The 16,086-nt window shown below is 40.7% G+C and overlaps 1 protein-coding gene across 1 annotated transcript in view; it reads right to left on the bottom strand.

Annotated features, from left to right (window-relative positions):
• col12a1b (collagen, type XII, alpha 1b) overlaps positions 1 to 12,200 on the bottom strand; it is a 146,945-nt gene extending 134,745 nt beyond the window's left edge. Inside the window, exons 1-11 of the mRNA XM_084315215.1 lie at positions 12,058 to 12,200; positions 11,221 to 11,328; positions 8,004 to 8,120; positions 7,573 to 7,716; positions 7,059 to 7,118; positions 5,567 to 5,830; positions 4,984 to 5,148; positions 4,081 to 4,254; positions 3,475 to 3,765; positions 2,675 to 3,277; positions 669 to 947 (exon numbers count right to left, since the gene is read on the bottom strand). Coding sequence (XP_084171341.1) covers positions 669 to 947; positions 2,675 to 3,277; positions 3,475 to 3,765; positions 4,081 to 4,254; positions 4,984 to 5,148; positions 5,567 to 5,830; positions 7,059 to 7,118; positions 7,573 to 7,716; positions 8,004 to 8,120; positions 11,221 to 11,293 — 2,170 coding nt within the window. The 5' untranslated portion in view covers positions 11,294 to 11,328; positions 12,058 to 12,200. The remainder of the gene's footprint in view (positions 1 to 668; positions 948 to 2,674; positions 3,278 to 3,474; positions 3,766 to 4,080; positions 4,255 to 4,983; positions 5,149 to 5,566; positions 5,831 to 7,058; positions 7,119 to 7,572; positions 7,717 to 8,003; positions 8,121 to 11,220; positions 11,329 to 12,057) is intronic.
• Between the last annotated feature and the right edge of the window lie 3,886 nt (positions 12,201 to 16,086).

The raw sequence follows: 16,086 nt of genomic DNA, 5'->3' as shown, positions 1-16,086 counted from the left end.
GGTTAACCCGTTCACTGCCACACGACAAAGGGTTAACCCTTTCACTACCACACTACAGAAGGAACCGTCTGTAGTGTGATAGTAAAGGGTTAACCCTCTGTCGTGTGGTAGTAAAAGGGTTAAAGGTAGAATATGCAATGTTTTCAAACAGGTCTGTTGTGTAGGTTGACGTTTAGTAATATATTATATTATACTGTGGATTTCTCCAGACCTCTCTTGGCAGAGCCTGAGGTGTGGCCAGCAATAGGACCCCCCCCCCCCCCCCTATCCCCAGTCAACTACAACCCACACATCAGGCCAAAACAAAGACATTTCAACACAATGCTAAACCAAGAGGGGCTCATTTGCCCTAGAGGTCCCTGTTTGGCAGCATTACAGATTCTAACTTTAAGACAAAGCTGTCATATAAACAAAAATAGAGGGGGGAACATTTTGTTTATATTATTATTGCTATTATTATTATTATTATTATTATTATTATTATTATTATTATTATTATTATTATTATTATTATTATTATTATTATTATTATTATTATTATTATTATTATTATTATATTCTACCTTATTTTATTTTATATTTTCCTTATGCACTGTTACTTTCATTTGTGTCACTGAAAGCACTATCTAAATTAAGTTTATTATTGTAAAAAGAATGCGATGGCTGACCCTCTACCGTGGTCTCGTGTCCGCTCACAGGGAAGCTGTCGCCTCTGTCGTACTGGGCAAGGACGAGGACCTCGTAGCGGGTGACGGGCGTGAGGTGGGGGAGGATGGTCGTGCGGGTGTTGCCGGGCACAGACATGGATACAAATTCCCCATTGGGGTCACCCGCCAGCCTGAACTGGACCAGGTAGGACTCAACATCATCTGCGTCAATGTCCCACGTGGCTCTGAAGCTCCTGGCTTCCACCTCGGAGAAGGACAAGGACTTCGGTGGGAGCAAGCCTGGACGAGGTGAAAGGTAAACAAACATTAACCCTTTTCACTACCACACTACCAAAGGGTTAACCCTTTCACGGCGACAATACAGAAGGTTAACCACACGACAAAGGGTTAACTTTTTCACAACCACACTACAGAAGGTTAACCCTTTCACTACCACACTACAGCCGGTTAATAGGTAGTGAAAGGTTAACCTTCTGTAGTGTGGTAGTGAAAGGGTTAAGTTGTGCCTTCAGAAGCATCTGAGAGTATTCTTCGTTTGTGCTCCTGTGGAGTTTTCATTGTTTACAGTAGTAGGTTATTATATGAGGCTTGTATCATAGGCAGTTAAACCGTGTGTGAATTACACAACACACTGGAAGAGCTGAATACCTTTTGGCCATGTAATACAGAGTGACTAATATTTGGCATTATGTTTCCACAATGCAAGTCCTCTCCCTGCTCCTGAGAGAGCAGGAGGTTAGCATGTGTGAAACACATTGAGACAAAGAGAAAGAAAATGAAAGCATAGGAAGACAAATTTGGAAAAGGTCACTGTGACGTGTACGTAATTGCATGCATATGTACGGCCATTGGTACCATAAAGCCATGAAGGCCAAGGAAAGCAAAATACATTTAATTAAAAAAAAACATACCGTATAGTTACGGTATACATCTGATTGTAGACAAATATACCACAAATGTTATGTTAACCGCTACAACTGTAAGATTCTTGTTGATCCTAAAATGACGTGCAATTAAATGATGAAAGAATACTTATTTCACAGTTATAATCTAATGAGGAACAATCAATATGTAGTTTAACATTACACATAATCCTTTTACGTAGACAGAGAGAGAATACAAGAGTTATACATTGGAGTTATACATTGCATCCCATCCCAAAATTTTTCACAACATTTGTTAATGACAGGGAACTAAATAAATTCAAGGACTGTTAGCACTGGCTACTGCTTATTCCAAAATCATTCACATACTTTGAGAAATACAGGGTGCAGGGTCAGTTAGAGCCTCAGATGAAACCCAGCAGCATAAACAAACGTCAACTCATGCGATAGAGTCAAACAAAGTGCACACGCACAGTTCAGCGTGAAGATTTCTACACTATGCCTCGAGGCATGATGCTGTGAAATACAATAACCCTCAAGAGAAATGATGTTTGTATATAGAAACTTTCCCTTGCCTGAATAATTGCCCAGAATTGTTTTTTATACTGTTTCCTCTCCTGATTTGGAGTTGCGTAACTAATAACTAAACACTGTCATCTGCTTAGCAGGTTAGAGTAGCCTGTGATGCACCGAGTTAATACACAGTCCCTTATCCCACCATGTAAAATTCCTACAATTAAGTCTGTCTCGCTTTTCTCTATCAAAACGCTTCTCGTACAAGTATTGCAGAGAAATGTCAAAGGTACTCACAGTTGCACGAGGGTTTCGGACAGACAAACGCTAGGGTTTGAAAGCTCGGCGTTGCTAATAAACATTTTAAATAATGTTTATAAACTGGTCAACACTGGTCAACACAGCTTTATTTGTGGCTTTGGGTGCCTGATGCGCATCAGGCAGCTAAAGCCGTTTTGAGCAGTGTTGACCAGTTTACAAAAAAATATTTTAAATGTTTATTAGCAACACCAAGCTTTCAAACCGTAGCGTTTGTCTGTCCGAAACCCCCGTGCAACTGTGAGTACCTTTGACATTTCTCTGGGGCTACAGGTTAGAGCAGCTACTCACCTCTCTTTTTGATGTTGATGAGTTCCTGCTCAATCCTCAGGCAGATAGCCTGGGTGAGCTCCTTGGAGATCCTCTCGAAGGCGTCAAAGTCATCCACCGTGTACACGTGGCTCTCCACAGGGACAGAGGCCATGGCCTCCAGCTCAGATCGGACGGCGTCCTTCACGCCTACTGCAAAGACCTCCACGTCTGAGTTTCTCAGCTTGGCGGCTGGATCCTTGAAGGCATCAGAGGACTTCCCGTCGGTGATGAGAATGGTGATGTGGGGCACATTGCCACGAGCCCCTCTGTTGGTCAGGAAGATCTTCTCCCTTACGTAAGTCATGGCCCTACCGGTGTTGGTGGAGCCTCCTCTGTAGGGGAAGGTCCTCACAGCCTTGACCACAGCGCTGAGGTCATGGTGTGTGTTCAAGAAAAACTCTGTGTGAGGGTCCCTGCTGTACTGGACCAAGCTGAGCTGGACCTTGGTTGGGCCGACGTCAAAGGTGTTAACGAGCACTTCCAGGAAAGATCTCACTTTAGCGAAGTTGGACAGCCCGATACTATAGGAGCCGTCAACCAGGAGGACGACATCAGCCTGCACATCCACTCCAAGAGAGCATTCTGCAGGTGGATGGGAACATATGTATTTAATTGGTAAAATCACACAAAAGTGTCCCTGATTGAGGATGTTAACCCTTTCACTACCACACTACAGAAGGTTAACCGTCTGTAGTGTGGTAGTGAAAGGGTCAACCTTCTGTAGTGTGGTAGTGAAATGGGTTAACATGAGATCTGACATTGACGGACTGTGGACTTACCCAGAGACACTCTGACCGGCTCCGTCTTCTCCATAGCCATGACGGGCTCACTGGGCGTCAAGCCCTTGAGGGCAAACAGGCTGATCTGGTACTCCGTGTCTGGGGACAGGTCTCGAACCATCATGGAGGTCTGAGTGGGGCCCGTGTACACCTCCTGACGCTTGCTGCCAGCCATCATAGGGATCATTTGCACCTTGTATCCAGTGATTTCCCCGAAGGAAGCATCCCATGTCACTCTCATGGACTTGGACGCCACCTCCAGAACTTGGAGGTTAGAGGCTGGCTCGACAACTATGAAAATGATAAAAACGCTGTGTTTAATCATCCGACCGTCCGTCTGTCCATCGTCCTTTCTATCTATCTATCTATCTATCTATCTATCTATCTATCTATCTATCTATCTATCTATCTATCTATCTATCTATCTATCTATCTATCTATCTATCTATCTATCTATCTATCTATCTATCTATCTATCTATCTATCTGTCTATCTACCCATCCATCCGTCCATCCGTCCGTCCATCCATTTATTCTTCAATTACTAAACCACAAACAAATTCTAATAAGACTACTGTCTGACATCTTCAACACATGTACGTCTCACCTTCCTCCCCACTGACGAGTGAGTTGAGCTGATCATCAACCCCGGCGCACGCTTGGTTAATGAGCTCTTTCTGAACAGTCTGGATCAGGCCAAAGTCAGCCACGTTATAGACATGGGTGCTGTGAGGAGTGGAAGCCATTAAGTTCATCTCAGCCTCATCTGCTTCTTTGATCCCTAAATTGGACAAAGAACAAAAAAAAGCAGTGTTAAGCGTACAGTATACGATCGCACATAAAGACAGGGAAATGTTCCATAGAACAATTGTGATTTTGAGCCCCTGCCAAATTCAGGAGGTTTACTCATACATAGTTAAGAGGCAACACCAATAAAGTCAAAAGGGTGCTTGTAAAGTCAGCGGTGACATATGAAAATGATTGCGAGCGTCAGAATTAACGGGTGCATTCTTTCCCAGGTGCGCACCGCTTGAAATACTAGATGAAACAAGTGATCTATAAAGACGTGAACTGAAACACTTCTTTTCCACATTGCTACATTTCAAGTTGTCCAGCTGGATTGACTATTGACCGTTATTCAGCGACTGTTCATTCTACTGTGGTTGGAAAGTATGACAGCATAAACCTTGATATCATTGAAGACCATCTCGATTTTACAACTCCTACGTCCTTCCTGGACTTAGCGAGCTGAGGCATCCCATAATACTATTATTATTACTACAATGATTACTCTTGTAACAACTTAGTAGCTGAGTTTCAGACCGGGCTACTCGAGATGGGGGGGGGGACTTTTTTTATCTACTTGTTTAACACCAAACAACCCAACACACTATCAGCACTGTGTCATTACTCATTGATAAAAGCAACTTAAGGAAAGTATGACGGGAGAAACTCCCCATGAAACACGTGTGAACTTGAACGTTCAAGGAGGAGGTCTTTGGCCACATACCTAAGACGAAGATTTCCACCCCCATGTTCCTGAGCTTCTTGGCATAACTCTGCACGGGGTCCTGGGATTTCCCATCTGTGATGATCATGGCCACTTTGGGGTAGCCTTTCCTGGCACCCGCAGCCTCCGTGAAGGTGTTCTTCAGCAGGTAGTCCAACGCGTCCCCTATAGCACAGTGAAGGACATTGTTTTACAGCAGGTGCCTGGGAATGGATCGATATGGTCTCACGGTATCACTCGAGGATAAGGTACAATGGTTCCACTGTGTTGTAATGAGGTTGAAATTAAAACATGTCACCTTAGGCTTGACAATTTCATTATTACTCTTCTGAGGGATTCAATGGATAAGGGGGACATGTCTTGTTACCTTGATATGACCATTCCTTTTAATTATTCTTTTTTTTTTAATTGGAAGTTGTAGCTAGTCATCAGATAATAGCTCTAACTAATATGATACCTTTTTCAACTCAATGCCACTTTTTCACATCGCAATTGTTGTTACACGGCTGTGTAGCTCTGTCACATCTTTCATTTAATCACTAATAACCATGGAAATATAATAAGAATGCAGAGGTGCTGGTACCTGTCATGGTGTTGCCTCCCTTGTAAGGCAGAGTCTTGATGGCTCTGAGGACGTCTCCCCGCCCGAGATGCTGGTTCAGGTTGAACTCTGTGCGTGTGTCTGTGCTGTACTGGACCACACCCACTCGGGTCTTCTCCTCCCCGATGTCAAAAGCGCCCGCCATCGCAGACATGAAACTGCGGATGTACTTGAAGTTTTCCCTTCCAACACTCCATGAGCCGTCCACCAAGAACACCAGATCAGCAATGGCACTGACGGAGCACTCTGGGAAAAGAGTGAAAGGGGAGAAGGTGTGGTCGAATGGTGTGAGAGAGCCGAGGCAAAAATGTGACATGTTAGAGAGCGAACTGAAGTAAGATGAATGTAGCGTTTTCGCCTGCACTGGAAAACACTGTACGAGCTGAATGATTTGATCTCACGATCCGTTTCAAGAGAGACCCTGTCCAGTTTCCATAGCCTCACATAGAGTCCCCAAAGCCATACCGTTGACCAAAGAAAACGGAGGTGATTGTGGCGTCAGATATATTTATAAATGTGTGTGGTAAAAGTAGTCTCTTGAGGCAAACTGTGGTCCAGAATTCTTTCCCATTCGCAAATCACGTAACAATAATGCATGAGGGAAAACGACCCCCTCAGCTCCCGTATATTACACACAAACGTGAAATGGGGAATCAATTAATATACTGTAGTTCTTATTAGCGAATACAAGATCAGATGGGACCCTGTGAAAATGTTGATGATATTGCAGTACTCTTTTACAGTTGCCATGTTTAACCCTAAGTACTTCATTAAGCCTCTACAGTTTGTCTAGTTTAACCAAAGTAAATCTGTATTTTACTCTTATTCTTTGAGACAAACAATGGTTTAACATCTGAAACGTGACGTGCGAAAGATGTGGAAATATGATAGCTTATCATTAATAAAGCCCGCTGTGGTGGACACACTGTCATGGCTACAACGGGTATAGATGGACATCTTTGGACCTAACAATTTTCCTCACAGGTTTTCTGTGTAGCTCTGCCTCGTGGAAAGGCAGAAAAACCAGCACAAGCAGCCGCCTGCATCATCTGGGGGCAGGCAACAGCGCTCTTGTAAATCAGGGTCTGTAATGGTTTCCACTTCGCTCAGCATTTCGGGGCTGGGCCACATTCAGCTCCAACACCACAGGCCTTCAAACAGCTGGTAACTCTCCACCTTAGACCCCCACACTGAGCATGTGCAAACTCCTTCCGAATAGCATGACTGGCAAGCTGACTGTATGAGAGGCAGCTAACCAAATTAATGACCAATACTTTCTGGGTTTATATGGTCAAATTTTTATTTAGATATAAAATGGGGCATTGTACTCTATGGTATATGTGGAAACTCCCTTCGCTGTTGCTCTCACACCAATGGAAATAGCCCAATGAATATAAAAAAGAAATAATAATAAACTACTACTAGAAAAACTACTGGAAAAAGTCTTGATAGACGACCATGGAGACAAACTTACTGACTGCATCTGTGTCCTGTGGTTTCCTGGGAGGTCCTCCTTGGGTACCACTTGATTGTACTGCAAACAAAAAAGCAATAACAACAATGAAGTCACAGGAGCCACTCACTACTTCACATGGTCATTACAGACTAAACACAGTTGTACAATTTGTTTTCTTATCTGCTAATGAAAATCTGCTATAGGATAAATCATCCAGTGGTTACAATGAGAATGTAAAATAAGCTCCCAAATTGCACAGTAAGGGATTGATGTAATCGGTCCGGTCAGATTCTTCTGTGCTCTCAAGGGTTTAACTTGGCTGCATGTAGAATCAGGCCCTACGTGTTGCCAACAAGCACGCCTCCCCCACCAAGCTATTCAGGTTACTTTAGAGTGCGGTCTAATCACAGCTGGGACACTAACAAATCATTACATTATCTTCACTATAACTGAAGTAGAGAGACGTACAAAGAAGACTAGAGGAGCACCCTGTAGTACTATTAGAAAATAAAGGATATGGTGTCCAACTCACTTGTGAGCTGGCCTGAGATGGGCAGACTCTCCTCCGCTCCAGCGTATGAGGATATTGTTACTACATAATCCACATCTGGAGTCAAGTCTGTGATAGACGTCTTAGTTGCAGAGGGAGGGAGGGAAAATTCTTTTGTCGGTTCCTCTACAAAAAAGAACGAGGACAGTCATGAAGAAACAATTAGGAAATCTGAATTTGCAAAAAAGAAATCCAGAATGATAGCTAAAACAATGCATCGATGTATATATATAGGCATTAACATGAATCCAAGTGTTTATTTGACCATAGTAGATTCTACAGGGTCAAGCATCTATCCACATATCTGACTGGCAATGTTTAATGTCAATGCAAATTATTGCTTAGCGTTCAAAACAGGTGTAATGTTGCATCTCAGACATGACAGAACTTGTAGCCTTGTAGACTATACTCACCTGTGTCTGAGGTCACTTGTATTCTGAAGCCCTCTATTCTAGATAATGGCTGTTTCCATGTCATTTGCACTGTGTTCTCATTCAAAATTTTAAATCTTAAATCTGAGGCCGGTTCAACTGTGAAAAGAAATGGTTACAATGTTAATTCCAGAATTTCCCCCAAAATAAGTGTATTTTATGAAAGATATGGCAATGGCACAAGTGTGTCCCCCAACGGTCAACACTTCAAGGATGAAGTTAGGCAAATTGACTTGTTGGGTTAAACATGGACAGACAATAAATACAACCAAGCAGACTACAAATGGAGAGTAGCCATTTTGGAAAAAAAATGACATCCGTTTGAGCTGTCCAACCATATGGCCACAGTCAACAACTCAAGCACAGGGTAAAAGGCTGACAACACTACCTGCCTAAGGGACAACACATTGAACAAGGGTACACAAGACACGGCATGGGCCAGCTGACATCCAGCAAGCTGTTCATGATCTCAATCCAACTCATGCTCACAAGTAGGCGTTGAATTGACTGACTAAAACAACAGACACGTTTCGTAAAAAACCCGTGGCATTGATTATACAATGGATAAAAGTGGAATGATTTTCCCATGAGTAGAATAATTGCTTCTTTTCACCCAAAGTCTACAACTGGCATCCATTGCAAACCTCTTAAAAGAGTACACAGTGTCTATGAAGACACGTGTACATCTTTTCTCAACGTGTTTTCTTTAAGGTCTACACCAGGGGTTCTTAAACTATTAGCCTGAAACAAAATGGCCTCAGCTTGGGACCACCACTCATTAAAACATACAGCAAGCTTGTCATGGGGCGGGATCTGCCGGAAACTGGCCCATGACTCACTGGCCCATGACTCACTTTGAGTCCCAAAGCCATAGTTTAAGAACCACTGGTCTACATTGGGGGACAAAACAACTATATACCTGTACATACAAATTAAATTCAACATGTTTTCGTTCACATTGACTAAAGGACCATGCATATGTACATGAAAAGTTGTTTACAACAACAACTTATGGCATTGGACAAATATTTCCATGTACAAGACAAACCACATATGTGAAAATATTTTAGAATGATATTCTTTAGGCTAGGGACACAAGATCATACTGTCTGTTCTAGTAGCCTCTCTAAATGCCTAGCTTGCTTTCCTGCAGATGTAATGACCACTGATATATGATGAATTGAAAATGGGAGAGCCTGATGTAAACAAGACGAAAGTCTTTCTCTGGTCTGCATCCCCTTAACAATTGTGTGTATTAAGCTGTACTGTATTGTACCCATTCTGCAATCTGTTAATACAATTTTCAATCAATCAATCAATCAATCAATCAATCAATCAATCAATCAATCAATCTATACACTATGGTGATGGTATTATGTGATTATTACTGAAAGGATACGTCTTATGGATTACCATAAAATGAGTAGAACTAGCTAATAGGCTAGCTACAATAATGTGAACATCTAGCCTCCACGGTATGCTATGGGTACTGTACTGCCAACTATCCAAGGAAGTCTGTAAATCAGGTTGAGTTGGGGAATAAAGAATACCATTGTAAAATATTGTTGTGAAGCCATAACTCAGGACGAACTGAACGCAGAGGTGCATAGCGAACAACCTGAGCAAAGCTTGACCAGTACAGGACGGCAAAAATGGAGAACCACCAACCTGGGAAATCAACTCAAGGGCCACGGTGTACTCCTTCTCTGTTTCCAAATGGGCCTATCTTAACCACGCTACCCACAACCTCGTCAAATACAAATCCGTATTCCATAGGAACACACACAGGGATGTGTGCACTCACATAGACACAATAACACACACAAAGAGAACGCACACGCATATACACACACACACATATACATTCACACACACTATCTAAAAAAACACACACACAAGACACAACCACTCATATCCCACGTTTCAATGTAATTTATCCAGATAGAATGATAGTTAGACAGCAATGGTTGTGCTTTTAACTAAAAGTTCCTTAAAACAGAACTGCGGTTATAAGCCTTTTTCCCCTCTCGAAGATGTCAAAAAGAATTATCTTACAAATTGGCCCTGACACGTCAAACCATTACAAACACTACGTACTATGATACCCTCATCCCGTTATGAACCCTTGACCTCTGAAAAAGCAACCAAGGTCTTGGCTTGCACAGTCTCTTTAAAGAGGTCATAAAGGGGTAAGATATTCTCTCCTGAAGAAAAAAAGAGAGAGGAGGGTTCCTGTGTGATGGCAAAAAGCATTTAATAAAACCTTTATTCCAAAAGAATATCCAAGGAGGCCCAGAGGAACGGATTTCCTCTGTCTAACGTCTAGAATCTCTGGAAATAATATGAAACTCATATTTTGTCTTTCCGTTCCATCAGGAAAAGGACGTAGGGAGGAAACTTGGCCACTCGTCTCTTTTTTAATTTTGAAACTGGAGAAATATACAGTGTGTCTGGCTTCACTGATCTCTGAGCTCTTTCACTACATAGAATTTGAGCATAGGGCCCCTCCTAGTGTAAGACATAATAAACCACAGCTGACTACAGTAGCCTATCTATCAAAGTGTTGCCTATAGATAGTAATGTAGACCTATGTCCAACCAAGGAAGAGGTTCAAGCTGAAGCACCTTCACCATTGTTACACCGGAAATCTATGACATTGTTTATTAACCTAATTACATAACCTCAGTGGAGACCTCACCCTAAACTAAAATATAGATATATTTTTTTATACATTCAATGATAATAAAAAAAAATGCATCTATATTTTAGGTTAGGCTGGGACGTGAGGTGAGGTTAAGGTTAAGGATAAGGTAATGTAAGGTTTAGGCTTATAAAAAACTTTTTCAACACAGGTCACCATTTCTGATGGGTCACAGATTTCCGGAAAGGCAAATTTGCTCCATAATTATCAACTAATAATCATTTGAGTAAAATAGTTTACCCTCAACCCAAAACCAATGATAATTGATCAAATTGAATACTAAGAGATAACCATAGTAAACTTGAAATACACACACATTCTGCGATTATTTATTTTTGTATTCACTCTTGTACCAAGGTGTTGCAAACTGCGATTATGTTATGCTACCAAATGTATGACTGAGAACCCGATTCTCCGGAAAGATGGTCTGCTTTAAGTGTTTGGCGTGACCAAAGTGGAGGGAATGAAGAGGGAGTGTGGATGGATGGGGAACTTTACCTTGGCCTTGAACGGACGATATTAGCAGCGCTGCGAGGATGGCAGCTGCTGCCAGAGACAGCCTTATCTTCATTTTAACTCTCTGGAATCACCAGGGCATGAAATGATCTACGAATGGGAACGAGCCATTAAGACTTGGTCTTGGACCACAGCAGCACACATCAACGAGGCCACGGTCTCGGCTCCCATTTAATTAAGTTTAAAGTTCAGACTACCTTAAAATAGAATAATACTTTTGATGTGACATTAATAGGCTACAATGTGAAAATGAACGTCTAAAAGTCACTTTAATTCAATTGTGACGGCACAAAAACCTATTAAATGTCAATCGAGGTGAACGCTGCCGGTTAGATCGTATAGTCAGTCGCCTATTTAACTTTCCATGGGACAGGCGCGCCTCCTGCAGTATCAAACAGGGCGCCCCGATCAGCCAAAGAATAAACATCTATCCAATGAATGAAAGTAGACCTGTGAGCGCATACCTCACAATCAGAATCATTGACTGGAAAGCTTCAAATGGACAACAAAGCGTGATCCTGGACAAATTGTCAATACTAGGCCTATAAATTATAATCATTTATTTTCGATAAGAAAATAAAGCCGGGTACATTTGCACCGGTGACCTCTAATAATAAGTCGTGTGCGCAATTACGCACGGTGATTGATAGCAACAAACAACAATGCATGAAAACATATAAGTTAGCCCAAGTTTATACAGTAGCCTATGTATAAAGACACTTAATTAAGTTATTTTAATACTATGTCATTTTATAAGTACAATTAATATATAATCAAAAACTTAATTTAATAACAGAAAAAAAAACATGCATAACTGACCTGTAGATCTGTTTTGTATATTTGTTTGGTTGATTGAAGTGTTAAAAAGGAAAGCCTTTTGTAGGTACCCCGTCTGCGTAATGATGGTTTTTCAGAGGAGAGCTAGATCACCCAAAGGGAAAATCTGAGCACACTAGTGGAGTTCCCAGACAAGTCGGCTAGCCTCTTTCCAAGTGGGAAGATTCTTCTCAGAATCTGCTACTTAATAGGGGGCTGCTCCCGACGCTCCCTTTAGAATCGTAAGCTCTTACGACATCCAGCAGGCGAATTGATGTGTAACCGCTGCTAGTGCGGGGATACACATTCGGAAACTTTTACATAGTTTTCTACATTCCTTTGCGATGATGACCTTCTGTGTGTTTCAGCCACAAGAAGACAGCAGAGATCTGCTTTCGGGGAGCATACAATTTATTAGGACCACATCTGCTGGGAATAGCCTAATGATTACCCCCCCCCCCCCCCCCCCCGCACCCCCCCACTGAACTAATGGAAATGTTCAGAAGCACAATATTCAAGAACAAATCATATTCATTTTTGGACCCTTATGTCAATGGACCGAAAAATATTCACAAAGGAAATATTTTGGTTTGAACTGTTGACTGGTATCATTTACGTCTTCAATACCGTCTATATGAGCTAACTAATAACGTGGGTCAACACATTTAGGAAGAATGTGTCAAGAAACCCAGCTTTAGGTCATTTTTTAACATACACGTTTAGTGTGCAGTAGTCCTGTCTATTATCTGCTGTTTATGATTACATAGATGTATGGATAACTCAAGTAGGCCTATGGAAAAACATATGAAACCTGATCAGATTAATCAACCAGATTAATCAATTGTAGAACTTTCCGATGGCATTGTACGAGCAATGCAATTACAGTGCCGATTTTTGAGACCCAGTTTCTTTGAATACATCGCCCTCTAGTGACTTGAAACTAAACGTGCATGCTGAAAGTAGTGATGCCCTTCTAAGTGTAGATCAATTGTCAGACTTCCATGACATTTGTTACTTTTAGTAGGCCGACACACATCCCTTCAATTACAAATGTGCTCCTCTATGAAGTACAACAAATCTGGCATACAATTTTTTATGAAAAGTGTAAAATGAATGAGTTTGACTAAAAAGATCCAGTGTACAGTAGCCAGTCAAGTTCAAGTTTCAAGTTTCTTTAATAGTTGTCATACAGAAGTACAGAATACTTTTATACAAAATGCTTCTTACTGTTACGCTCCAGAGACTGTGCAAGACAAGATAAGTATGAAATAAAATAACATAGTATAGCATGTAAATTAGAAGTAAAAAAAATGAGGTCACAGTGTTCAATATAGACATATGTACAATGTTCGATGCAGAGTAGACGTAACTGAGTTACCATATAATATACAATACTGTGTAGTGTACTAATATACAATACTATATAGTGCAAGGCAGAAATAGGATGAGGTGCAATTTAGGTACAATTTACAGTAGGTGTACGAGTTGTAGTGCAAATCCTCTGCTTGTCACCCACCCAAGTTGCCAATTGTATGACTTTAAAAGAACATTTAGAAATGAACCATATAGCCTATCTTTTACTTTTGAATGGTGATTTCCACAAAACGGTTTTGGGATGCTGATGTGTTGCCACTTCACTCAATTTAATCGAGCCAATGGCTCCGCTTACAAGGAATCACTGAGTCATGACACAATGCATCCCTGGACTTAAAACAGTATGTCACTTGGTGTCAAGGCAGGGAGCTCCAGACTCATGCATTCTGCAGTATTTGTTTTCATGATGTCATTGTAGATGCAACAGGAAGAGTGATATTAGCTAACACTGCAACAGGAAGAGTGATATTAGCAAACACTGCAACAGGAAGAGTGATATTAGCAAACACTGCAACAGGAAGAGTGATATTAGCAAACACTGCAACAGGAAGAGTGATATTAGCTAACACTGCAACAGGAAGAGTGATATTAGCTAACACTGCAACAGGAAGAGTGATATTAGCAAACACTGCAACAGGAAGAGTGATATTAGCTAACACTGCAACAGGAAGAGTGATATTAGCAAACACTGCAACAGGAAGAGTGATATTAGCAAACACTGCAACGAGTGATATTAGCAAACACTGCAACAGGAAGAGTGATATTAGCAAACACTGCAACGAGTGATATTAGCAAACACTGCAACGAGTGATATTAGCAAACACTGCAACAGGAAGAGTGATATTAGCAAACACTGCAACAGGAAGAGTGATATTAGCAAACACTGCAACGAGTGATATTAGCAAACACTGCAACAGGAAGAGTGATATTAGCAAACACTGTAACAGGAAGAGTGATATTAGCTAACACTGCAACAGGAAGAGTGATATTATTAGCAAACACTGTAACAGGAAGAGTGATATTAGCAAACACTGTAACAGGAAGAGTGATATTAGCTAACACTGTAACAGGAAGAGTGATATTAGCTAACACTGTAACAGGAAGAGTGATATTAGCTAACACTGTAACAGGAAGAGTGATATTAGCTAACACTGTAACAGGAAGAGTGATATTAGCAAACACTGCAACAGGAAGAGTGATTGTTACATTCCAGCATGTGGCTGTTGTAGGTTGTTTGTACTTTTGCGTCTCCCCCCCTTCTCTCTCTCTTTCTCTCTCACTCACTCCACCTGCTACTCTGATCCAGGTTCCTGTCATTCATCAGGACACTAATTGGAAACCAGCCAGTCATCACTCAAATCATCAGTTGACCAATCAGAAGCCCTCTTCCTGTTTTAAAAACCATGTGGCACTTCCTGTTTCTTCCCTTGCCCTTCCTTTTGTCTATGTTGCTGTTGGCTAAATGTTATGTGACTTAGTTAGCCAACTCTGTAAAAGTGTGTGTGTTGGGAATTGGAGCAGGTAAGGGGCCCAACACATTTGGTGCTACATGTAGTGGTATTATTGTCTAGACACACTACGGAGTGATGCCACTCATTGTATGTTTTGGACATATGTTTGGTTAGGTAGTGTAGGCAGTGATGAGTAGTTTTTATTTGACCTTTTGTGTTTGTGTATAGGTAGACAAGATATTCCTTACTGCGTTAGTTGTGTTTTTGTTTTACTTAGTTTATTCCTTTGGCATCGTTCAAGCTCCCCCACCCCACCATTTTCATTGTATATAAGTTTAGGTGTTTTTGTTATACACTGTATATATAAGGCACAATATATTACTTTATTTAACCTAAAACATGTGGGCATTGCTTTATTTTTCCTTTGGTTCATTTATCACAAATTACAACACCATCATCCTTTAATATAAGCTATCACTGAATAAAAAAAAAGAAAAAAAATAATTATGATTTTTGGCAATCGAAAACTAGATGAAAATATAGTATTGTCCATAGATGGAGTTGATATTGAGTTACTGAATTTCGTTTTCTTGGTGTAATTATGGATGATAAACTAACATGGAAATCTCACACATTACAAAAAAGTATTTGTTATGAATAAAGTAAAGGATGTGTTAGTGAGGCAATGAGAACACTCTACTGTTCACTCATTTCACCTTATCTTAGTTAGTGTTGAAGTATGGGGGAATACTTATGGGACTAATATAAAACTATTATATATACTACAGAAGAGGGCTGTAAGAATCGCACATAAAGTGAAGTATCGAGAACACAAACATATTATTTATTAAATCTAGAATAATTAAACTTGAAGACATGGTTAAGTTTCAAACTGTGTTAAATATGTTTAGGGCAAGAAATAAGACACTGCCAGAAAAGTTACAAAATCTTTTTAATTTAGAACATGAGTTTAGGAGGAAATTTTGCACGTACCACACTTAAACAGATGTGTCCTTCAGTTATTGGTGTAAAGTTGTGGAATTCTCTCCATAGCGAGCTCAAGAGACTTAAGTGTTTATCATTCAAAAATAAGTATAAAAAAATAATATTTAGTCCGTATGAAATTCAAATGTGAAGAGATCTTTTCTTTTATTATTTTTCTTCATCTGTGGATTGTTTGTTTCTTTGTATATGGTATGAATTATTA

Source organism: Notolepis coatsorum (assembly GCF_963971535.1).
Source record: "Notolepis coatsorum genome assembly, chromosome: 5".
Classification (NCBI taxonomy): domain Eukaryota; kingdom Metazoa; phylum Chordata; class Actinopteri; order Aulopiformes; family Paralepididae; genus Notolepis; species Notolepis coatsorum.
Note: the sequence above shows the minus strand (reverse complement) of the source record. Positions and strands in the feature narration are given on the sequence as shown.